This window comes from Poecile atricapillus, chromosome 3 (assembly GCF_030490865.1).
Source record: "Poecile atricapillus isolate bPoeAtr1 chromosome 3, bPoeAtr1.hap1, whole genome shotgun sequence".
In the NCBI taxonomy this organism is placed as follows: Eukaryota; Metazoa; Chordata; class Aves; order Passeriformes; family Paridae; genus Poecile; species Poecile atricapillus.
In genome coordinates this window covers 61,195,242-61,220,133 of record NC_081251.1, presented here as the reverse complement: position 1 = coordinate 61,220,133, position 24,892 = coordinate 61,195,242, and the positions used below count along the sequence as shown (strand labels likewise).

General features: G+C 39.5%; 1 protein-coding gene across 4 annotated transcripts in view; it reads right to left on the bottom strand.

The window, feature by feature from the left end:
- The window catches only part of ARID1B (AT-rich interaction domain 1B), a 326,155-nt gene that overhangs the window by 35,340 nt on the left and 265,923 nt on the right, over positions 1 to 24,892 (bottom strand). For 2 of the 4 annotated variants that reach the window (XM_058834007.1, XM_058834009.1), the window contains 2 exons: positions 24,326 to 24,653; positions 6,447 to 6,592 (listed from right to left, as the gene is read on the bottom strand). In XM_058834007.1, coding sequence (XP_058689990.1) covers positions 6,447 to 6,592; positions 24,326 to 24,653 — 474 coding nt within the window. Of the gene's footprint in view, positions 1 to 6,440; positions 6,593 to 24,325; positions 24,654 to 24,892 lie in introns of all 4 variants that reach the window. The other 2 variants (XM_058834006.1, XM_058834008.1) reach the window with 1 other exon arrangement.

The following is a 24,892-nucleotide window of genomic DNA, read 5'->3' as shown; positions in this document are numbered from 1 at the left end:
GCGAGCCAAAGATACGAGGGGGAAAAGAAGCTTTAAAAATACTTCACAGATTGCCCACTACAAAATGATTATTGCACATATTCATGTATTACTATGTTTTAGAAAATAATTAGTTTTAATTACAGCAGTGAGAGCATGAGCAGGACTCTAGCGAATACGCTGGCAAGCTTTGCAGTGCTAATTTGCTAATATCTTTAGCATCACTGCAGGTTGAGACTCTGGCTCTGCCAAAAAAACCTACCCAGCCATGTGCCATGTGAGTTTACAACTGTATGCTCAATATTCAGCTTTGAACTGCCGGTGTTTTTCATGGGCACATTTTCTTGTTTTTTCAAAGCACATTTGTAGCCCAATCAAGCCCTTAAAGTCATCACAACATATAAATCATAATTGAGATTTAAAAAAAAAAAATACTTGCAATACTTCAGACTTCAAGAATTGGAACAAAAAGCCTTTTACAAGTGATGCAGCTGCAGAGAAAAATCTATTGGGATCAGCTAAAAATGCTGTTATTTTTATGTATGTGTGTGAAATCTCAACAAAACAGCCAGTCAACATGCTACTGGGAAGTCAGCATCCACTAAGCATTTGATTTGTATGCATTTTGCCCTTACATTCTGCTTGAGGAGCTGGGGCAGCTTGTGACCATTCTCAAGTGAAGGATGGCAGCCTAACACGTTCTAGTTTTGAATTCACAATTAAAAAAATAGTTATTTTTCTTTCAGAGATTTAAAAAAAAAAAGTACAAAATGGTCAGATATATGCCACAGTGGGTTTCAAACTGGGATGAAGAACTGTTATACAAAATCCATTTTAACAGTTAACACATTTCATGCTGTGAAAGTGCTAAAAAAGAAGTCTTGGGTTTTAGTTTCAAAGCAAGCAAAGCTGACCCTTCCCCTATAAAGCAATTTTAGAGAGGTCAAACAAAGCAAAGTTAATAATCACACTTCTTCACCAGAATTCTGCACAGCTAAATCCTCTGCTGATATCTCACTTTTATCTAGTTGGCACATCATACTGCTATGACAAAGAATTTAAAAATTGTGTTCACTTCTGGTAGTCCTGTTTCCAGGAACAGGAAAGTTCCATCAGAACTCCCTTATGAAATCTCTCTTCCAGAAGGGTTTAAGTTAACACCTCATATAAAGGGCTAGTAACTCCAGTCTGCAGATTGTAATACACATTCTGACTCTCTTAGTCATGCTTAGAAATGTAAAAATACAGGTTCATTTTGGCTTTTGACTATTTCTTGTTGGCATATGCAAATGTAACTATCAGGAATTGGAGACAATTATGGCAAAAATAAAAAAAGGCTACCCAAATTCTGTTTCACTTTTTGTTCTAAATTATTTAGTTCATCATTTCTTTCTTTCTACCTATAAGAGAAGAACTGCAAGCATTTTATTGGCAAACTGCAAGGCTGTCTATTTTCCCTATAGCTTTTACCCAAGATGTTTCCACAGCTATTTTTCTATCTGCTGTTGAAATGCTGTTTCGTAACTTCTTGCAAACATGCTCTCCAGCGATTTGCGAGAAGACATTCTTTCACTTTTTTTAGCTAAGCGGTACAGCGAGAACATTGTTTTGACCCTTTCTGAGCAGTGAAATACTGTTATTGTCACGAAACTGCTAAAATAAGACACAGTCTTTTTCTACACAGGTACTAATAATTCTGCCTGTGAAGTGAAGACCAAAGGAGAAAACATTGTAGAGGGGAGGATAACAGGGAAATCTTGACTTAAGAAGTGTTGTGGCGTACTGTGAATAGGTTTCAAGTACTAGCCTCTGGCTTATTATAAGAATTTAAGAGCTAGAATGATTTCAAAAAGCAAGTATAGGTCAAGGTCTTGAATTAACTATTCCACACTGAATTTAATGTACTCAAAGGCAGATATTGACATGAGTAAAACTGAAGCAAAGAATTCTTTTTTGCTAAAGGCTGCGCGCTACCAGTCCCAGAAGATGATGAAATACTGTAGAAGCAGCAATATACAAACATTGTTTTTCTCTTTATTGCTGGTGTGATAACAAATCATGCTCTACAGAACAGAATACTCCCTCCTCTGTAACACATTCCTCTCTCCCTTCCAACCCTTGCACTGTCCCTCTGCAAAAAAGAGAGAAGAGAAAAGCAGTGAATTAGTGGCTGTGGAGCTGATGAGAGGATCCCCACTGCTTTGATGCCCACTGAAAACACAGAAGAGGGACAACAGCTCTGCCCAGTGTCCTGCCATGAATGATCCTCCAGCTTTGTGGACATGTGCAGCCCAAGGTGGTTGGGGACCTAATCTGAAAAGGATGATTGAGCCACCAGGGATCTCAGTGCCACATTGCCTTTCTGCTGACAAGTGTTGTCCAAGGAATGACAAGTACAAGCAGTTTGGGATGTGGGCATCTCCTATCCAAGGTACTGGCTTGGTTTACAGGATCATGGGCATCACTTCTTTGGAGTGTAGGTGATGGGACACTTCAGCTGTTACCACCTACTGACAACCTCAGAAAGTTTATCTAAATGTGCATTAATAGCTCCTACAAATATATGCATTAGAGGAAAAAAACAAAACCCTGAAATAAATTGAAGTATCTATTTTTCAGAAAAATGCAACCAAGCTGCAAAACAGAAAAAACCAAATACAGTTTCTAAAAAATATGTCACCTGCATAAATATTCTTTTTCCTGTTAGAGGTTCATCCAAATAAATACCAAGTCAAATATATAGCATATGTATGATTTTTAGTATTATTTTAAAGAGTGTCCCTTTAATTCTTTTTGTGCAAATAATTTTTCCTAGAATTCCACATTTTATGTAAAGTATTATGATGTTAAAAGTTAATTTGGAATAATAATACCCAGAAAAAGAAAGGTTTCGGTTTCAGTATACTTGAACAGTTAGGAGATGAATGCCTTTTTATTAGTTTGTTCATCTCCAGAGGTAGCAGAGACTGTGAATGCCAGTTTCTATGCAAGAACAATATAGAAACCGGTGAGATACAGACTTCATATTGCTTATTCTGAAAGATAATTTTCACTAGAATTAACAAAGCTCACAGCATGAGCTATATTGGGTGTTACAAATTTCCTGTTTATTATATGCATTTTTAAAGCTGGAATTTGAAAATTAAGTCTTAAGCTTCCATTTTTTTTGACCCAAGAAGAAGGATGAGTTCAGATAGGGGGAAAGTAAGCATTCTGGAATTCGAAAAATAGGGGGAAGAAGTATAAAATATTTACGGGTAATGTGAAATCATACAATAAAAGGACAGCAGCAGTTATACAATTTTTCTGAATGTCAGCTTGTTCCATAATTGTGAAGGGATTCTGACACCTTTTTCCTGAAGCTTTTGTTATTGTTATGGATGGAATACTCTATTAGAAGAATCTGTCTTCTTTGATCTTGTAATTTCTGTGTTCCTAAACCACTCTGCATCAGCAGAAGCTGGTGATCTGCTGTTTGATCCACAGTCACTGTTGAAGTATCAGGATGCATAACTACAGCATGATTTTCCTTTCAATTGTGACATTAATTAAAAAAACCCAAAGACAAAAGGATCAACTGGTAATGAGGAGTTATAAACACTACTGAAAATGGGTGACAAAACCAGTGTTAGACACAGCTGTACTGAAGCTCCAACACCACATGAAAACAATTGCATCAGTTATCAGCAATCTTCTACTTTATAGTAAAACCTAAAAGTGCATTTTATTGAAATGAAATTTTATTGAAATAAACCTGCCTTCCTCACAACAGGCAACAAAACTGCACCCTTCAAAACTCAGACAATGAAGAAACTAACTTCCTATTGCTCACTTTAGGTTTTCACTGACCCCTAACTGAAACCACAGTTGTTGATGCTCAGTGTGGGTGAGCAAGTTAACCAAGGCCTTCACTCCAACAGCAATCACTTAGCTGCACTTGGTTTTGGTGCCCCACGTTGACTGAACCCTGGTTTATCTGACAGATGTTGGATTTTACGCTAATGGGGAAGGGAGGAAGGGGGAGCTAAGGAGCCACATAGCTGAATTGCTCTTCCAGCCACAAAAAGTCCTGTTTTCAAGCCCCTAAATGGGTATCACCTGTAGGTTCTCCACCTCATCAAATTTAGGGCCAGAACTGACCCTGAAGTGCACCTCCAGCTCAAGGAACTATCATTAAAAGTACTGTATTTACACTTGTCCTAAGCTTCCATTTTTTGGACCCAAACAGAAGCATGAGTCTGGATAGGAGAAAATTAAGCATTCCCACAGCATGTGCACTCAGCAATGTATTCACATCTAATTTTCTCTTTTTGGTGTTGTGTGTGTCCATCTCCCCATCTCCTCCCCAACAGTGTCTCTTGGAGGCCTGTAAAGCAATTCTAGATGCGTGTCTGCTCTCACACAGACTGAAAGAGGTGCACTGAACTCCTCTAGTTCATCTCATACTTACTTTCCATTGGATAATCTCTGAATTAATAAAGCTGGAACAAAAGAAAACCTCACAAATGCACTGGCAGAAAAACCCCTGATAAATGTTTAAATTATTAAAAATCCAATATTTCAGAATGCATAACACAATAAAAAGAGTATGACTACCCCATACAAAAGACTGCTAGGATAAATGGTCTTGCATTGAACAGATTTCCACTGTATGAAATAACGAATGGCTGAATTATCTGAACAAAAAAACCTCTGTGAATCTTCCTTTAAACTGGTTATTCCTTAGGAATACATAAATCTTCTTAGGCAGGGCACTCTGCCATCTGTTTGCTGTTGGTTATTTTTGCAGCTCTGGGGGCCAACGGAAAAGGGTGGAAAAATTACTTCTGCTAATAGCAAAACAGAATTTATAGCACAGTTTCAATGCTCAGAAGTAATTTTATTTCAGCAAGCCAGACAAAACACATAACTACACAAACAAAACATAATATTACCTGGGACAGCTCTGGTGGGGAAAAAGCAAGCTATTATCTAATGCTCTTTTCAATAGCTTGTCCCTCTTCATCCAGATGGTGCAGTGTGCAGTCTGGGCTAGCCAATAGCTTCCAGGCCAGCACTGGAAAAAGCCCTTTTTTTTCTTTTTTTGTTACTTAATTTCTCTCTCTCTATTTTAAAAATCTTACTGATTAGCAGCTTCCTTTTTTCTGCTAACTAAAATGCTACCAAAATGTTCTTGAAATACAAGACACTATTCAGTGTCTCAGCAGCTCCTGTGTAGAGGAAAGAAACTCTCTGGACACACTAGACACTAGCATCTCACTGTCGCCATTTTCTTCCAAAGAAGCCAGAACATATAGAATCGGCAGGGAGAAAAGACAGGGAAGATGCAAAGGATGAAAGAGAATCATACAGGCTAAGAGGGGTAGAGAAAAACATGTGAAAATCCTAGTTCTTGGTAAGACACAACTTAGGTAGTAAGGCATTTCTTAAGAAACAAACAAAAGTAGAAACAAAAACAACTATGAAACAACATCATATTACCTTAGCACAACCTATTCAGCTTTCAGAAAAAACTTCAAAACCCCAAACACTTCTGAAAGGGATAATGTAATCAGTAAAGCATGCACAGAAACTCCATGACTGGAATAAGTACTTGGGAGGATCTGCTTCAGGGTCATTGAAACTCCATCCAAACACAGCCCAATCAAAGAATTGATCTTTGCTGAAGTATTATCTTGAAGGGGGATAATTGTTAGGAATTCAAGCTGAATATAGACCATGAAGCACGTTTGTGCAGAACTGTATTTACCTGTCTTCAGAGTCACATACAAAGCTACAAGCAATTCTGAACTCAAGTCATGAAATGAAGGATAAATCCAGGAGCTACATTGAATACACCTTTTTTTTTTTGGCAAAAGAAAGCTATGATAAAAATTTTTTTTGCAAAAGAAAGTAATGATAAGATTTTATATACTGATACTTAAGTAAATGAAGAAACCCTGTATAAACTTTGGAAACAGTAAACATGGCCTATTTTTTCCAAACAAAGTAATTATGTTAAGTGTTCAACTTACAGCATCTTCAAGTTAGAGCAAGTGCACATATCCTTTTTTAAATGACTACCACATTAAATGTCTGAAATTGCAACCTTAGCAAGTAAAATGCTGAAAAACAAAAGCAACCTCTTAAAACAAGAAGCTGTTCTCCTTCTCTTTTTTGCAGACACATACACACAAATATACATATACTTGCTAGGCAACACCTACGTCAAGCTGAGTCCGAGTGATGCTGGAACTGTACAAAACGCTGTACTCATCTACGTGCTGTGCAGAAGGACTTAATGAAACATGTATCAGTTACTGTACAAAAAAAAAAGTGAGTAACTTAGCCTAATTTCAAATCACTCCAAACTACCCAAAAGGGGTGAATCAAATGAAGAAGGATGTTCCTCTGCCACCAGCCTGGGGCTGATAGAGTTAAGCAGGTTTATGGAGGAAGGTCACTGCTGGAAGGTTACTCACCATTACCTGTTGAGCTGTTCACCATGTTGGGTGCCATGCTGTAAGGAGGAGCCTGTGGGTTCATCAGACCAGAGCTGTTGTTCATCGGCTGAGTGTAGGGGGAGCTGGATCCCATAATGCCGCTCTGATTCATGGCAGGAAAATTGCCTTGCCTAGGAGAGGAAAGCACACATACAATATCTCATTACAGATCTCATTGCTGAAGGTGCTGTGGTTTGTCACAGAGCACATCACCTATTGTTTTTAAGGAGAAAGCAGGCAATTAGTTAATTTTACCTATGTGAGGAGCTTTGAGTTAGTCTTGAGCTAATTATCATATATGTGAAATAGAATTGGTCTGAAGACTAATTTCAAGAGAGGTATACTGAGTCTTCCTATGTCACTATCAATCAGAAGAAAAATAGAGTTCACATTATATACCCTATGAGTAGACAATAATGTGATTAGGAATCAAAATTAGAACCTAGCATTTGCATAAAAAAATATCCAGTGCATCATCATTCTTACTATTTTGACCATGTAATAGCAATCCTCACCTTTAGCCAGAGTTAAATAAACAATGAAATAACCAGAAGAAAAATGGGTACCATAGGCTCAGTTTCTGATTCCTGCATCTGTTATTGTGTTGAACAATGTTCATCTGTATGTGTCATCTATGTCCACTCTTTCAAAAAACTCCATACATATTCCACTCCTTTGAAACAAGAAACCTCAGCAGAACTATTCTGCTTTTGAAATTTAATTCCATACTTGTATAATGCTTTCATAATTGAGACTTAAATTTGTCACAAAAACTGCCTTAAATGAAGCTCTTGCATAATTCTCCACATGTTCAGACCAAGTATTTGGAAAGTCTAAAACTTATCTACTTTTAAGTTCTAAGAAGTATCTAAGTATGCTTGGTACCTGATTTGTTAAATTCTATAGACAAACTGAGGCACAAGGAAGAAAATAATCGAATTTTCCAATCCAATCCAAGTAAGCATGATAACCCAATGTAATGCATGATTCAACTACGAAAACAACCTTTTATTCTTTCAATACATAAAACAATTACCTACCTTTTCTTAGTATAGTTGAAGACTGCATGTATTATCATATGTATATAAGTAACACTTATACATATAAAATCATACATATGAATAAAAGCACATGGAAAAAATACTTACTTGTATATTCATAGGAAAATACATAGGAAAATACAAAACTCAGACCACTTTCTTCAGTGTGTCCCCTGTACATTTCTGCTGCTTTTGCAAATAAAAGAAACAAGAAAGCAACCACCCTTTAACACAGCTTTAGTATCTGTCAACTTTTATTCCCTTACAAAAAATGAAGCACTTAATTTCATCCTACAGGAAGGGAAAGCTGAACGTCCAGGTAGCAAGATGAGAGTTTTGGTAGAAATTCTACTTTTAATTATTATAAAGTATTGAAATAAAAAAATACAGAAAAACCCTAAATCAAGAACCCTGGGTAACTTCAATGGCTTCTTGTATTCTTCAAACTCATGGCAGATTCTTAACACAATTGGTAGAAACAGATTTCTTTTTTAGGAAGTACAGGAGGAAGACCATTAAAGCACTATTTGGCCTAATTTTTCTTGACACATTCTGAATTTCTTCAAAGGAAAAGAGAACGTGTTATCTAAATAAAGCATCTTTTTCCAAGTCAGTTTTGTCCTTTGCTCTCTGAAGACAAACTTTTCTTCACTCTTGCAAAGAGGCAGAGGCTTTCTTTTGATATGAAGGAGATAACTGCCATACAATGTCATTTCCCAGATGAAGCTTGCAACGAGAAGTGGAGGGAAAAGATTTAAAATGCACAGTGGTGCAATGCTCCAAGGGAAAATTACAAAGGGAAAAGAGAAGAGCAGAACCATTTGGCAACAACTTTAAATTATTTCAGTCACACAATCAAGCTTTTCTTATGTAAATACTGTATCTTAAACATCCAGCCCCCCCCCCCCCCCCCCTTTTAGCTGAAAATTGCTATATTTCAGCAAATGCAGTTAGCTGAAAAATGCTTTCCATGCTGGATAAGCAAGATCCTTTCTGTACTGGTAAAATTACTAGTGAAGATGAAAAAAATGTGCAAGTGTAATTTCATACTTTAAAAATGAAGTAATGGATTTTGAGAGGTTCTTTTATGGAGTAAGGCTAGGATCCTGGAAAAGGCAAGTCTCTACAGGTATCTATCTCTTTAATGTCCTTCTTTTACTTTAAAAATACACAGGAGACACACACCTTGCAGGTAAGGTAAAATTGGTCCTTACCTACTAATATTTCAGCAGTATTACTTCCTGTAGCATGTCTACCTTGTAAGCTGTGGGGCTGTTCATTGTCTCAAATTGAGGTACAACCTATTTCATGTTACCCACTATGGACATCAATCTCAATTGCAGCTCATGCAAGCATACTGCTGTACAACAGCTTTAAATCAAGAAGTAGGAAACTCTTTCCAGTTTAGATGGAGAGTGGAAATTAAATAAAAAGAATATATTGGCTTTGGCCAGGACAGCAAGAAAACAACTGAAGTCTAAAAAAATTGCTTCTGCACCCAGAAGAACCTGAATGGCAGAACCTAATTCTGAAATTTCACCTTTCCCTTTTATCCTCCTATGTAATGTTGCACTTGGAACCAACACAGCTCTCATCTCTGGAAAGAGCCCAGCAAGTGAAAAGACTCAGCACCATCCCTGGCAGGACTTTGTCCCTTCCCGGCCCCCTATCAAAGCCCCGACTGCAGCACGCGTGAGCTAATTCAGTAACACTGAAAGGACATCCTGTCAGAGTAAATGCTGTTTTATTCTGAGATTGGGTGCAGTGAGCAGTACAGAGCTCCTCCACATATTATTCTGCTCTATGATGGCTTGGAATGGAAAGTTTCTTTAGGGAGAAATAATCAGGTATTACTTCAGCCTTTAATTCTCACTCCACAGTAGGCCTCCTTTGAGTAAAGACTGCCGACTGTGACAAATTGTGCTGCATCAGTGCTATAATATGAAGTGGAGTCCATTAAGAACTGAGCTGAGATCACCAAACTCATTTTGATTAACCTCCAGGTCACTAAACACTTATAAATATGTTACACAGCAGCTGCTAAACATATTTATATATGCTTAAGGTCACAGCATCATCTGTTGGTTGTTGGAGTTAAGTCAAAAATCTTATGTTTCCTTCTGTGCTGCTTTTAGTTAAGGCATATCCAACATACTACAGCACTGGACTCTCTCCTACATCTCCCAATTCCCTCCTCCATTTTTCCTTGATGCTAAATAAAAATCAAGCCTTTAAAAACAGTCTGCTGTACACGTAGTGACATCTAATGGCAAAAATTCAACTGGCCGGCTATGAATTTTATAGCAGTACAAACCCAGTGGAGTATACAATTTTGCAGTATTTGCCACATAAACACCAAGAGCTGGGATGCTCAGGGATGGTGCCATTAGGAATAATAGGAGGAAATTAAGGAAAGATACATTTAAGTTTAGTATAATGAAAAGATGTCTTCATGGTGAGATACAGTTACCCTCCAAGGGAATGAAGGAAATCTCAGCATCTGACATTTTTGCATGCAGGCAACATGTTAGAAAATGTATTGGTCAGAGAAACCCTGCATTGTGTATGAACTAGAGTATCTGCTCTTGCAATACCTTGATCCCAGATAATGTATTTTTCTCCCATGTAGAAGAAAAAGCAGCCAGGCCAACACAAATTTGGGATAATGCAATTTAAATGCAATACCTAAGCCTACAAATTTTTTTTCTGCTCTACTGCTACAAGTAGATCTTCAAGAGTTCAGCAATTGTAAGAGATTTAAAGTGGGAGGAATCTGCTTTCTTTCTATGGTTTATTTACTCAGTTGACAATTTAGCAATACATAATGCCAGAGACAGTTGTTATGCTTGAGCAAAGGGCTGCCACCTCAGGGGACTTGGTCAAGTTGGAGGAATGTGCTGACAGGAACCTTGTAAAAGTCAACAGGGACAAGTGCAACAGAGACAAGTCCTGCACCTGGGAAGGATGAGCTCCCTGCAGTGGTGCCAGCTGGGACTTGACTAGAGGGAGCAGCTTTGCTGGAAAGTCCCTGGGCATCTTGGCAGACGGAGCTGGGCATAAGCCAGCAGGCTGCCCTGGGAGCAAAGACAGCCAACAACATCCTGGGCTGAGTGACAAGGTGCAGAGTCGGGAGATGGAAGAAACTGATCATTCCCTCCTTCCTCAGCACCCACTAGACTCCATCCAGAGTATCATGTTCAGTTTTGGATCCCCAGAAAAGAAAAGATGATGATAAACTAGAGTGAGCAGAGAACCCCTTACATGGCATGGGCTTGAGCACTCACCCTGGAAGGGCTGAAGGATGAGGCCTCATTCAGCCTGGGGCAGAGACAGCTCTGGAGAGGAACTTACAGCAGCCCCATAGCACCTAAAAGGAGGTCAGCAAGAAGATAAAAGTGGCCTTTTCACAGTGGGCATAGTCGGGGGACAAGCCACACTGGGCAAGAGTGGAAACACATTAAGTTCAGACTGAGTGCAAGGAAACAATTTTCCCAGTGAAAATAGTGAGAGACTAGATTTGGTGGCCCAAAGGGAGTGGGCAATCTCTGCATTTGGAGATTTTGAAGACACAACACAGTAACACTCTAAGCTCTATGATGAGCCTGATGAGAAGAAGGTTGGACTTCCTGAGGTTCCTTTCCAGCTTGAATGATTCTATGATCTTAGCTTGTTAGCTGTGCTGTTGACAGTCTGGTGTAATACTGGGTCCAAAATACAACTGCTCAAATTCAAACCATTCCCTTTTAAGAAGTTCTTCTGATCTTTTGTTTTCCTTCATTTCCAATCTACCCAAAGCTTAATCTGCACTTAATCTCTTTTCTCTGCAAAACAAGTAGCAACAGATCTAATTGTGTCTTCTGAGCTAATGCAGAAGTCTGTGTATTTAAAAAGAGGAGTTGACATGGGAGATCTGGTCATCATTAAAAAGCACAACAAAGAAATTGTTAGAAAGAACAGCACTGACAATACATAGGAGCACATGAGTGATCACAGCTGCTGAGCAGTCTCTTGTACTAAAATGCCTTCCTTTAATTGGACCTGAAATCCTCAATTAGTTTATGTGTTGTCTCCAACTGCTACACAGAAGTCATTCTACAGCCCTTGTGCTTCATACTTCTTGATAAGTGATTTAGTACCTCCTCAGTTTTGTCACCTGATGCAAGACTTATACTGTCATTTTGCCTCTTTCTTCTTATTGAAAAAATATGAATTCACTACAAAGTTGAGTTCAGATGTGTATGTGGTTTAGCTATGGACAATGCCAGAAATGGATTATGCTTCTCAACAAGACAAGAAATGAAGACACAAGTCTTCATATGGAAACGTGACAAAGCTCAGGTTGTTCCTGCGTACAGAGAGATCAAGTTCTAAAACATTCTGTGAATTTCCTAAGAGGCATCTGATGCCTTGTGCTTTTCTCTCAATCTACATCATTAAAGCAAAGCCCTTCGTACAGTCAGAAAAATGATCCAGCTTCTGTAATGAGCCCTGTGGCAGCCTAAGCATGACAGGCAATTCCAACATGGAAATGTATAGGGAACAGAAGTTTCAGAGGTGAAGAGTCTAGAAGTGATGGAGGTGAGGAGAATTTTGGGGCATAGAAAATGGAAATGAAGGAAACAGTAGAAGGAAAATAAGAAGGGAAAAAGGTTGGAAGCATCCTCACTAGGTGCCAAAGATTTTTAAGGCAAGGAGGATGAGGAGTGCGCAGAAGAAGGCAGTTGAAAGAGAGATGCAGGGAGAAACACACAGAATGCTGCTACTGCCATGGTAAACACAGGTTATGGTTCCTCAAGCACAAGTGGAGCCCTTTAGCCAGATATGCCTGAAGGAAGGAAGGGATTCAAAGGGAAGTTTGCAAAGCAGAGTACTACCAGACACATGCCTTCCATCAGCTTGTGCACGCTGCCCGAGGTAGGGCCAGGCTCTGAGGTGGGCACCTTGGCCAAATGCTGGGGGAGTCCCGGTCCAAATGTGGCACAACGGGGTGATGCTGAAGGAGCAGTGCTACAAGGACAAGAACAGGGATGGGGCACACAGCCCAAGCAGGGAAGAGATGGCATTGAGTCACACTGCACAAATCCTGGCAGTCACAAACTCCTATCAGGTGTTAGGCACTTGGGCACTGTGCTTCCTGACACTTGATACAGCGTGCACCTAATGTAGGGATTCTTCCCAGTTATGCTGCCCTAAGTGCTGGACCTGAAAAATTATCCTGTTACTGTGACCTGGCCACCTGAGCAATTGGCTGGTGAAAAAAAAAAAAAAGGCCCACAAGTTTGCCATTTCTGCTCCAAATCTTTAACCTACATCAGTTTTGCAGCAAATGCAGTGCAGCACCTCAGGGGAGTAATTTGTGTAAACATTTTAAAAGGAACATTTTTTCTTTTAATGCTGACACACTGCTAAGTTGGCTACTTGATTACAAACTGTGAAAATGACTGTGTTAGGCTGCACTCACAAATCACAGTGTACTGACCAAATTGCCCTGTGCTTATCTGTGCCAGGTCTGCAGCATGACAATATTTTCTCTCTCTTTTAAATGTCAAAGTATGATTTGGGGGGTTGTTATTTAAACACACTGACCTGCACAATAACCAGAAGTACTTTATTTAAATCTGTCTTGAGCTGGGACTAGCCTTAAGCGCTTATAATCTGTCACACTTTGACACCAAATGGGTTATTATAATGAGAGTAATTCAGGAGTGAGACCTGTGAATGCTTTCTCCCTGGAGAATTTACACATGTGCAGGCAGATACATATGCTCTTTTGTTATGGATTTTCCTTCTTGCTACATTATGGGCTTCCTTGGAGAAGTGAAACCATTTCTATTGTCAGTGGATATGGGAGAACTGAAGGAGGGAAAAGAGAGCAAGGGAAAATAAACCCCAACATTGCTTACTTTGTTCTGCCTGGAGGTTCATAGTGCTCTTAGCAAAGGCCAAGACAAACGAAGCCTGAATATTGGCTTGAGCAGCTCTAAAATGGCATTGAAGGCAGTTCCCATGTGAATAAAACAAATGAATTTAACATCACTATATCTGAAAGCAAAGTATCTTCTTGTTAGCTGCTACTGTAAGTATACTAACCTGGACTTACATGTCCTCCTCTGTTCAGTAGGGAAGTTCACTGACTGTAATAACAAAGTTTCAGAAAAACAACCACAAAAGCTGCTGATGTGACAGGTGTTAGGTCTGCCATAAGACATTTTGCCATTTTTCAGGTTAGAAAGACAGAATATTTTACACTTGTGCATATCTACTTGAGTGAAAATGGGAGGCCAAGGCTCTGAAACACACTGACACTGATAAAACACTGGGAAACATAAATGAAAAAGCATCCGGATTTGTACTGAGGGGGGTGTCTGCGTATGTGTACGTGTCTGCTGACAGGAGGTACACAGAACTAACACAAAACTGTTCTCAACAACCATGCCTAAATGGCAATGCTGAAATGGGGGAATAATTTTAACACTGTAATTATGTGATAGTGCAAATTGCCTTGTAATCCACTGCAGTCGGATCAAGTACACTGCCTCATTTCTTCGTCTGGCTGATCCAAATATTATTGTGCAAGATACTTTTAAAAAGAGTAACAGAAATAGCCTTTCTAAATATATTATTTTTCTTCTGATTTACACAAATACTTGTGCCTTTAGCATCATCTCTATTGGCTGCATTTAAAAACCAATCCAGAAGGGGGGAGAAACTTAAAAATTAGTTGTTTCTACCACACTGATTCAATGTTGAGCCACTCAGAAAAACAGCCACAAAACCCTATTGTTTGTTTACAAGCTGTTGTCATCACATTAACCATTTTTCCAGTGAAAACATCTGTCCAATGGGCTACCTACTTGGTAGTCATTTAAAGCCCAACAAAACAGGAGTGTCACACCACATCAAATTCTAGAGAAGCAACATAAGAGGCATGTGTAATTCACTAGTTATAATGCTAATAACAACACAACTACCCAACATTTGCACAGCAGAATGCATGCTGGGATCAGAATAACTCTCTCTCCCCCATTTTACAGATAATAAAAACTGAGGAAGAGATCCAAGATTAATAATCTAGATCTAAAATATGGCCAGAAGAATAATAAAGTAGTTGAATACAGTGAGAAAAACACAGCACAAGCCTATTAAAAAAAATAAAAAAAATCCTTAACTTCATTTGATCCTAGTGACAGAAAGGTGTGTGACTGAAAAGCATTTAGTGATAGGGAAATACTGTAGGGTTTTGTTTGTTTGTTTGCTTGTTTTTAAGTTGCAGCCATTTGATTTTCTTTTTATAAAGTTTCCTTTGTGTTAACTAAAGTAGTTTTGGTCTGAATTTCATGGTGATCATAGCATTTGATCACCAGTCTTCAAGCCCACAGGGAACCCCTGAAATGCCTTTATCACACAGCATTCTTAGAAGTGCAGCAACACCTTCATATTTGAATTTATTTGTGTAAGAACAAACTAAGATCTTGGTACTCCATGTAACCTGTACTGGATAAATACAATTATAAAGCTGTGTGACAAAAAACACAGAACAACTGAAAAGTGGGCCAAATCAAATGGCTTGAAAACCTATCAGAGCTCCATTCTTGGCAACCTCTGTCTACCTTCCCCATGCATGGATTTGTACAGGAGCTCTAACAGCAACTGCTTGCACAACTGTCCCCCTCAGACATGGTATCTGAGCACTGAGGGGATACATCTCTTAGTACAAGTGGAGCGTGTGATGCACAAAAGAGGCCTGCTTTAATCTGTTCAGCAAGCAGGAACATTGCATGAACTGGGTTTATAGGAAAAAAAAAAGAAATCTGCCCTGTATGGCATGATGCTGTCAATCTGAACCAGAATGTCAAGAAGGGTGATTTAGCCTAGTGTGACTTGATATCAAAATGGGAATGACTCATATGACTCTCACTATGCACCTTCTATTTTTGTGCATGTTTATAAATAGCTGTATTAAAAAGTTGGAAGGCCCTATGAACTCTCTCCCAGAAAGATTACTTGAAAGTGGTAAGAGTGTGTTCCCAGCACATGAACAGCCAGAAGGTCACCAAAGTGTGGTGCTAAAAAGCTACAGGAAACTAAGGACACACTTTGTGTTTCACTAACTCAGTTTCCTCTGGTGGGACACTGTCTTGGGAGAGGTTTTACCCCTGAGCTCCCTCATCTTCCACCTGGGGATGCTGTCTCCCACCACCTTTTTACCATGTACAGTCACATCCTCATGCTGCTTTTAAGCACCTTGGAATTCACTGTGCTAGCAACCAACCGAAAATCTAATAAAAACCTGATCATTTCGTGCCAGCTCTGCAATGTATTTTTTCATAGTAAAATGTCATCTGGCTGACAGCAGCATGCTGAATGCAACTGTGCATGTGCATCAGCATGGTGAGGAAGTTCTCCAGAGGGATTTTCCAGCAGACATGTTTTCACTCACCTATCTTTGCCCAATGGCCTGGAGCAGTTACATGTTTATTGATATTATTACCAGCACTGTTACCATCAGTCTCGGCTCTTTGGCACACTAGACAGTTTCACAAGAGCAATGTAGTGCACATGTCAGCATGATTTCAGCTGCCTCTTTTCTTCATCTTTGTTTCAGATGCCTGAAACCTACTGTGGCCACTGCAACAGGTATTTAACATGTTGCTAAGATTGCCAGCCATCATTAACAAAATCTCATGCTGTTAGGTTATTATCTAATATGATTCTTACAAAGCTACTTATATGTCCAGCTAGAATTGGTGCTCCCATTTGAACCCATCAACAAACTGAAGGGCTTTTCCAACTCATATTTCCCTGGGCAGCATTGTTAAAAAAAAAAAATAAAAAAATTTCTCTCAGATACCACCCTTGTAAAAGAACCTAAAACCTTAAACCCCCTTTAAAACCTGAAACCCTCCTGCCATTTTTTATGTCTCTCCCATTCTGTCACAAAAATCTTAGGCTGTTCAATCACAATCCTGTACTTGCACAGTGTTGTGTGCCAAATCACACAGCGCAGTCACAGAATTAGCTTTCTTCATGAGTCCCATTAAACAGATGGCTATTCTCTTATTTTGTTTTGGCTTTTTTTTTTTTTTAAACACTTCTGTGATTTAAACTAGTAGATCTTCTGACAGATTGTGAAAACTGTTCCCTCATCTGAAATAGTTTTTGTCACCCAAGAAAGAGTACTCAATCTAAGGTCCTCCCCTACTCTTTAACTTTATACAATATCAATTAATGAACTACAGCATTCTTAATGCCCTAAAGATCATATTTTAAGGTACAGAATTTCTATTTAACATCCAACCCAGAATGTTAACAAGCTATACGAAGTCCTACACTGCAATTTTGTTTCAAAATAATTAGTCTTTTTACAGAGGGCAATGAATCTCCTAAACAACCAAATCAAGCCAAAAATAATTTTAACACAATAAAAATCGAATTAGAAGTGTCTCTGAGGTAAGTGAAAATTCTCATTCATGACGAAAAATCACGCTTCCTTCCCAACACACTCCTGCTTTCACAATTTAAGAATGGTTACTCTCTGAAGGAGGAAAAGAGTAGGACTCTTGAGGTCTGTGGTTAATCTCTAATGGCATGAACAGCATACAGCAGTCGACTTGATTGATGAGTCCAAAGAAGAAAAAAATGCCTCCCCAAATCACTGGTTGCCTGCAAGAGCTCTGCAGCATGGTGACAACCAGAGCTCCAAAATGATGGATTTACCTTTTAGTAAAACAAAATTCCAGATAAAAATGTATTTCTCTTAGTCTCCTGCAAGAAATGGCTTTGGTTAGCTCAGCATGTAAAGTTTCTTCCAATCTTTACATGATTTTATCAGCAATTTTGAGCTGATCCATAAAATGCATCTCCATTTAAATAAAATAATCACAGAAGATTTCTAGCTTTCCCCTTACAATAATAAATACATATAAGCTGAGCTGAACTTCCTCCCTCCTAATACATTATAGAAAAAACTCATACATGATTCTGCTTTGAAAAGCAAAACATGAGGAAAAGGAAAAAAAAAGAAATAAAAAAATGAGCTTGATACAAATTACTATTTCTCATGAAGAGGGAAGAAGCATAGGTCCTTTAGAAGAGAAATATGTCAATACTGGTTAATAGCTTCCTTAGAAATTATAGTTACAGTAAGCATTAGTATTTGGACTTTTAACCCCTCAAATCACAGAGAAGCTTAGCGTGGAAAGAAGATATTCCAGCTATTACTGCATCTCCTCCAGCCCCAGGTAGAGCTAGCACTGGAATATTTGGGGTTCACACAGACAATACAATCATTTAGGCCAAAACGCTAAACCACTTCATCCTGCTGAAACTACACATGGACTTTATTTTGGAATCCAAATTTAGTTTCACGGTCTGAAAGTACCACCAGGAAATTAGAACAGCACTAATTGAAAGCAAAGTGGGGCTCATTTCAGGGTGACCCATCAAGATCTCTGAAGGAAATCTGTGATTTGGAGGAGCAGAGCAGAGGGGAAATGACCAGACAGCTGGATCCTAAAGAACTGTGAATGGCCTGAATTTCAACAGGGGCAACTCCTTCCCTGTGACTGAATGTTAAATAAAAGACCCGGCAGAAAGAGCCTTTCTTGCCAGGGGCTTATTTCAAAGGCAACAGATAACGCAGGCACTGGCTCCAATTATGGCTACCAGTCCTATCTTAGCCTAGTTTACTTTGGGGATTTCACAGCTGGCAGCCTTTCATCTAGAAGTAGCCTGGTTTGAATAAGCAAAGAAACTTGAATGAGTACTTAACCTTCCTGCACTCCACTGAACTTCCCAGCAGAGAAGAACAGCACCTCCAAGCTTAAGGGGAAAAGGGAAAACAATGGAAAATATATACTCTCTCCAGGGATTAAAGATGGTAAATTTTACTGGAGCGCTTCAAGACTTCCTGCTACAAAACTGCAGCTTTCAAAATCACAATTAGAATTTTAAATCCAAGTTTCGAGATCAAAAGGGCCAGACTGGAACATACTGCACAAAACTGACAGGCACTAGGATGTAAAACACCTAAAACAGTTCTGGGTTTTATTTATATTATTATTCTTTTTAAAAAATTTATTCCCCATTTCCACCTCCTTCTTTTTTCTTTTGACATTTTAATGCACCATGTCCATTACTATATTTCCTCACCAGTACCTTCTAGTCCATCAGCAGTGCTGCATTACGCTGCTGTTGGAGAAAATAATACGGAAAAAGTGCTTTGTTGGCACCAGCAACATAGATTATGAATTATACATACATAGCAGGAGAGAAATGCTGATGGAAGGCAGTGCCTGTATGTGTGCAAGTGTGCATGTGCGTGCATGCACACACACAAACTAAGAAGACATCTAGAATGTACTTTTAAAACTAATTTACACTAATTGTGTTTCTCTGTACAACAGGAATTCTCTCATATCAGTGCAGCTTTGTTCAATCAGTTTTATGACTGATTAAAAACGTATTAAATTCTTCTCACCACACTACAATGAGGCTGCGGTATCTAACCAGTTGCTAAGCAATTTAGAACCAGAACCACATTCTAGAATGCCTAGAAGGATGTCAAAGCAATGCAACATCACACATTATTGTAGACTGAACACCACTTTTCAGGTGGTATGGGGATCAGCAGAACGTAATGTAAATATCCACCTCAATTTAGCAACCCAGTGGCCAGGATTTAAAATGATCAGAGGTTGCAAATAGCAAAGCTGGTTCCCAATTCCTCAGTTTAATAAACTACTGTGTCTGAATCGTCTCCTCTAAAATCAATGGCACTGAATTCTAAATTCACCCAATCTATAAAAAAAAATTGCTTTAATTTACAAAATTGGAACATGCAATCCTGAGAATCATATTAAGGTATGTTGAGGTCAAAGGGGCTGCCTTCAAAGATAGGATTGCTCCTCATGTAGGCACATCAAAACTCATTTTGTTGTAATTAGTTCAGGTATTGATAACTGTAGTTGCACCAGCAAAAGGCTCATTTTAGCATCCAGTTGGATGCACATTTTACAGCCAGCTAGCACTGAATTGCATCTTCTAAGGCCACACTACTAACAGCATGCAAGCCAGCTATTTTAGAGCTATGTTTTTACCTTTCCATATACTACAGTCATACTTTCAACTGCTAAGAAGACATGCTCAAAATGACACTCACTGCTAGCATGAGAAATGCTGAAACTGATGGTGACAAGCATCTAGCTCTAAAGACGTCTGTTGACTTCAGGTGGCAACCTGATAATCAATTTTAAACTGAGAACTTGCTGTAGGAAGTGAAAGCTCACAGACAGTGCACACATAGTCCTGCAAAGGTTCAAGCTGGGCATTTACAAACCGAGGAGCTCAACATTGGCTGGTAGTAAAAGATATGGGCTAAATTTGCTGCCTTTCACATCGACAGGGAAAACAGTATCTCCTTTGCTTAGAACTGTTTGTTTTTACTGAAGGCTTATTGTGATGCAGTTTTGTATACACAGGAACATTTATATATCACTATAAATGTATGTGCTGTTCTAAGAATCACAGAGTGATAACAGATCTTTTGGAGCCACCTGGTTCTTTGAGGTCTCCTCTAGGTTCTATTCTCCAGCAGCAGAACCAGCCCTTGAGGTTTCAGTCCATGCCAACCTAAGTTATGAAGAGTCTTTTCTTCCATGGATATATTAGGTCTTCAACATACAGTCCTTACCAGTCAATGGTTATGCTGAGGCCAAGACCAGACAAATATAAAAAGGAAAACACTGTTTTGTAGTTCCTTCACACTGTCCTCCAGAAAGTAAAGTGAATTACTACACAGGGTACTAAAGATTTATTTAACATTGCCTGCTGTGAACTTTTACTCAGAGCAAACTTGAACACTCTGGGTAGCCTGAAACAATGAAGAGATTCAATGAAGAGATCTTAAAAATACCTTTCTTTTCTCTAGCCTGACACGGCAATTATCATTTGGCAAACCCTGGCCTGCATGCACAAGACAGACTAGCACATCGTAAGATTTTAGGTTGCAGGGAAGGTATTATGTAGACATAGAAATTAATCTAAGCTCAACATGAAGCAGACCTCAAGATGAGGTCAAAGGCTAATTCAAATGGTGTAAACCTAGTATCTTCCACAGCCACCACTTTCATTTGTATGATTTTAATCTTTTCTAATGAAAAGGGTGGTGGTCTGCTCTGAGGATGATACCTAGGTATAACTGGCTGACACTGAGATCCTGATCATCCTGCTCTGGTTAATGAACATTGATTTTGTGCCCCAGTGGAAGAGATTTTTTTTCTGATGCATGCTATTTAAATTCATTTTATACTGCTGCTTAGCGTGGCTTGGCAAGGCAGAGGCAAACCAGCGTTCTGTGTCTAAATGAGACTCCTGAGCTGGGAAAGGACAGATCCTGTGGATTAACAGCTGAAGATAGATTTCTCTCCCCTACTGATACTTGGCTACTGAGTCAACAAGTTGACCTTGAAGTGGACAACAACCAACTTGAACAGAAATACTTCTGTGTAACCATGACTATGATGTAATTTATTCTTAATCCTACAAAGAGGATGGTGTTTTATAGTAATAAAAATCCAACACTTTTTGAGCTCTACAGCTCAATCTTATAAACTCAACACATTTGAAGAAAGAGGCTGGGCACTGTTCATGCATGTTTGGATGTAGGAGTGGATGCCTTCCCAGCTAGGCAAAGTAGTATGGTGCAAGTGATCTCCTATTTCACTTAGTTCTGTTTTTTGAACTGGATAAGCAGTAAACTTGGGTTCTAATTTTTTTCTTTTCTTTCTGCTTCTTCTGTGAACATATATGAACCATGTTATTAAGGGAAAAACCAAACCAGCAACTACAGAAAACTGGCAATTAAAACTTTTTAATTGCCATGACAGCAGCAATAATTTGGGTATTAAAGATTTCCTACAGAGGCAACAACTGAAATAACATGATGGCAGGGAAATCTATAAAGGTTAAATCTCAGGTGAAGATGGACTGGGAGCCAACATAGATAGTTTCTCCCAGTTCTGAAATTTGTGATATGGTTACAGAAATGTGTGGAGGGCTCTGGTGAAAAAACAGTAGCTGCACTTCAGGCAAATGTTTTGCAAGGGGTAATTAGTGCTCCTAAAAATTCTTCTAGAGACTAATTTTTCAAATACATGCACATTCAGCTACAGTGTGCTAAAACTTGCTTGAAAACCCTGTTAAGAAACCCTGTAATCACTCCCGCAGTACATCATCTCTCAGAAAAGGATCATACTTTGGGGGTTGCAGTCCTCTGCCTAGGCAGCAGTGACAATACCACCAAGTCCAGAAAATGTGGCTGCACGCACCACTGCAGACAAGAACACCAGCAATGAAGAGAGAAAGATGATGCCTGGGTCAGGGAAGGACACATCTCATTCCTTCTCAGTGAGGAGATTCTCCATTTCCCTTTTAGGCACAAGGAAATGGAGCTGTGCCAAAATCCATGCAGGTGTGTGAGTGACATGCATATTTTCATTGTACTATCACAGTGGTGTTAATAAAAGGAAAACGAAAACCAAAAATCCCCTCTACAATGCAAATACTTCTGTATCTTTCATGTTATTTTTATATTCCTTCAGCAGCCAGATTGGATGTTCACAAACATTTTTTAAAAATACCAAGGTCCCCTAGCAAGTCCAGTTTACACTACCTACCGTACTGGTCAGGCTGGTGCACTGAGGGAGCCTGAGTGTTGCCACTGTTCGGGTGCTGTGAAGAAAACATGGGGTGTCTGCCAGCCCCAGACTGGATGGGATAAGCAGGTGACCTAATGTGTGGTGGTCTGAAGCAGAACGAAAGAACAACCTCTCTGGATCTGACCCGTATCACAAATCCAAGTCATTGTCAAATACATTCCTTCCATATGCAAGCCTCAAGGACTTGCAGGAATAGCCAAAAACCATTATGCTTTCTCCCCTACAGCTGACTTGAGATCAAAGAGGAAAACAGTGTGCTTGCAACCCCCTGGCATGAGAGTGTTGTGACAAGTTCCTCCCAATTTGCAGTTTATAAATAATCCTTTTGCCAGTATTTGTGATAGGGATTCAGTGAGTGCTCAGTTCATCCATAGGTGCTGGATCACTGGAATGGGCAGTATGTGATAGGAATGTTCTGAAATGGTGCAGTTTTGTCTAGTCAAAGCTAGAAAGAAAAAGCAGTTCTATTAAACCGACTTGGAAGGAAGATGTGAGATAGAAGTGGCAATCATTTAACCCAGTTTTTGATCAAACACCACACACTATGCCCAATGTGTAAGCTGAATCACAACCAAATGCTTTCCACTTAACACAAAGTCTCTTCTTGCTGTCAAGACCAACAAATGTGAGCTTTTCCTTTCATTCTATGATTATAGAGAAATCCTGTTCCTGCAGCTACAGTGATGGCCTATTTATTCCTTCGTGCCTGACCTATCAGCTTATAGCCTAAACCAGACAGACAGAAGCAGACTTCCATAAATCCTACTAGACAGGTCTGTTAAAACAACCAACAGAAGAAAGGGACTGCTGGTTCACAGATATCTGCTGGAGTATGGTCTGTTTTAAGGGAGTCTGTTTCTATTTTACTGAGCAAGAACATGAAGTACACTAAATTAACTGTTATTGTTTTAAAAGTTTGCTGCTGCTTATCATTAGTAGCCACCTGCCTTTCAAGCTCTCAAAACAAGAAAGTAACAAATACAGGGACACACTGGCTTCCTATTTCTTGTTTAACATTGCGTCTCGGAATAAGAGCAACTCTAGTGTCCACAAACACTGGTCTTCAGTGACAAATATTTGGGTGAATGTATGTGCATCCGTGTAAGCATATGCATAAGTGCAGTGAGCAATGCACACACATATGAACATGTTCACCAGAAGAGTGCAACTAGATTTGTGTAATTCTCCAACATTATGGACCTTCTTGCAACAGAAAAAGGTAATAAATATGCCAGGAGTTATTTGAGTCCAGGGAAATTTGGATGTTACTTAGTCTGAAAAATGTCACCAAAAAAAAATTTAATTGCAAATATTAAGGCATTTTAAGAATGACATGGACAAAAAAGTGCCTTTTACCAAAAACCATATACAAATGGCAACATGTAGCTATGGTGCCCAAAGGGGAGATAAGAAGATGGACCATTCCTCCAACCACTGCAGTCCTGTTTGCACGTTCTCTATTATGGATGCACAAGTGGCAGGTATCAACTCCAGACAACTCCAGACTGTTTTTATGTCTCCCTCTGCCTCTCCCCTCCAGCTGCTCCCCTCAGGCTGCCCTCCTCTCCCCCTCTGCAGACCTGTTTAGGAGTGAGAACATCCCACAGAAGAGAACTGCCATCAGCACTGCTGCTCAAAACATGGGCAGTAGATGCAAGAGTTGTGGGCAGCTTCACAAGCTTCCTTACTCTCTGGCAGGGGTAAGCTGCTGAGGACATGTTTGCCCTCTCTTCACCAGAGACAAAAAAAGTACAAAAGCTCAAAAAAGTTTAAAGTTGCAGAGGGCTTGTTGACTGTCACTGCAATCCTGTGGATTTTCCGAAAACTATAATGCCAAGAACCAAACTAGAAGTGGACATCATCACCATTGTCAAAACACCTTTTTGAGAGGATAATTCAAACAGGTAACAACATGCTTTCTCCTTAAGAAAAGGAAATGATTAAGAAAAAATATTTTTTGGACACACCATCTCCTCCCAGAGAAAAGGGCACAGCTAGAACTTGCATAAATGCACATTCACATACCTGTACAGTGCTGTACAGTTACTTCAAAAACTACAAGGAAAACATTCCTACTTATTTAAACTCCTTTCACCTGAATGCATACCTGCTCTGAGCGGAGTTTGCAGCAGCCTGCATCACTGCAGCAGCCGCCTCCTGTGCCTTGCGGTTCACAGTCGGCATGGGTGGGCCCATCCCAGGGCCTCCCTGCTGAGACATGCCAGGAGAATTGGGGGTCATACTGCTCATGTTTCCAGGAAATGGTCTGCTCTGCATCCCAGCTGATGGCATCCGTCCCAGGGGCATGGTACCACAAGGCTGGCTTGGCCCCTGTCCATGCATCTGACTGTTGGCATTTATACCCATGCCGGGGCCTGGGCCACTGTAACTTGTGTTGGGCACACCGCTGTATGTCGGTGGTCTGGAGTAGTTTCCTGAACAAAATGATAAGAAAGCACAGAGAAAATCATTAAAACTTTTGAGCAAATATTTCTGTTTAATAAGTTAGCAGCTGCAGAACTTACACATGTGAACTAAAGTGACCCACGCTGGCCTCAAAGTCAGGACAACGCTTTTCCATGAGGACAGAGAAGCAGTGGAACAAACTGCCCAAGAAGGTTACGCAGACTCCCTGCATGGAGGTTTTCAAAACCCAGTTGGATAAAGCCAAGAG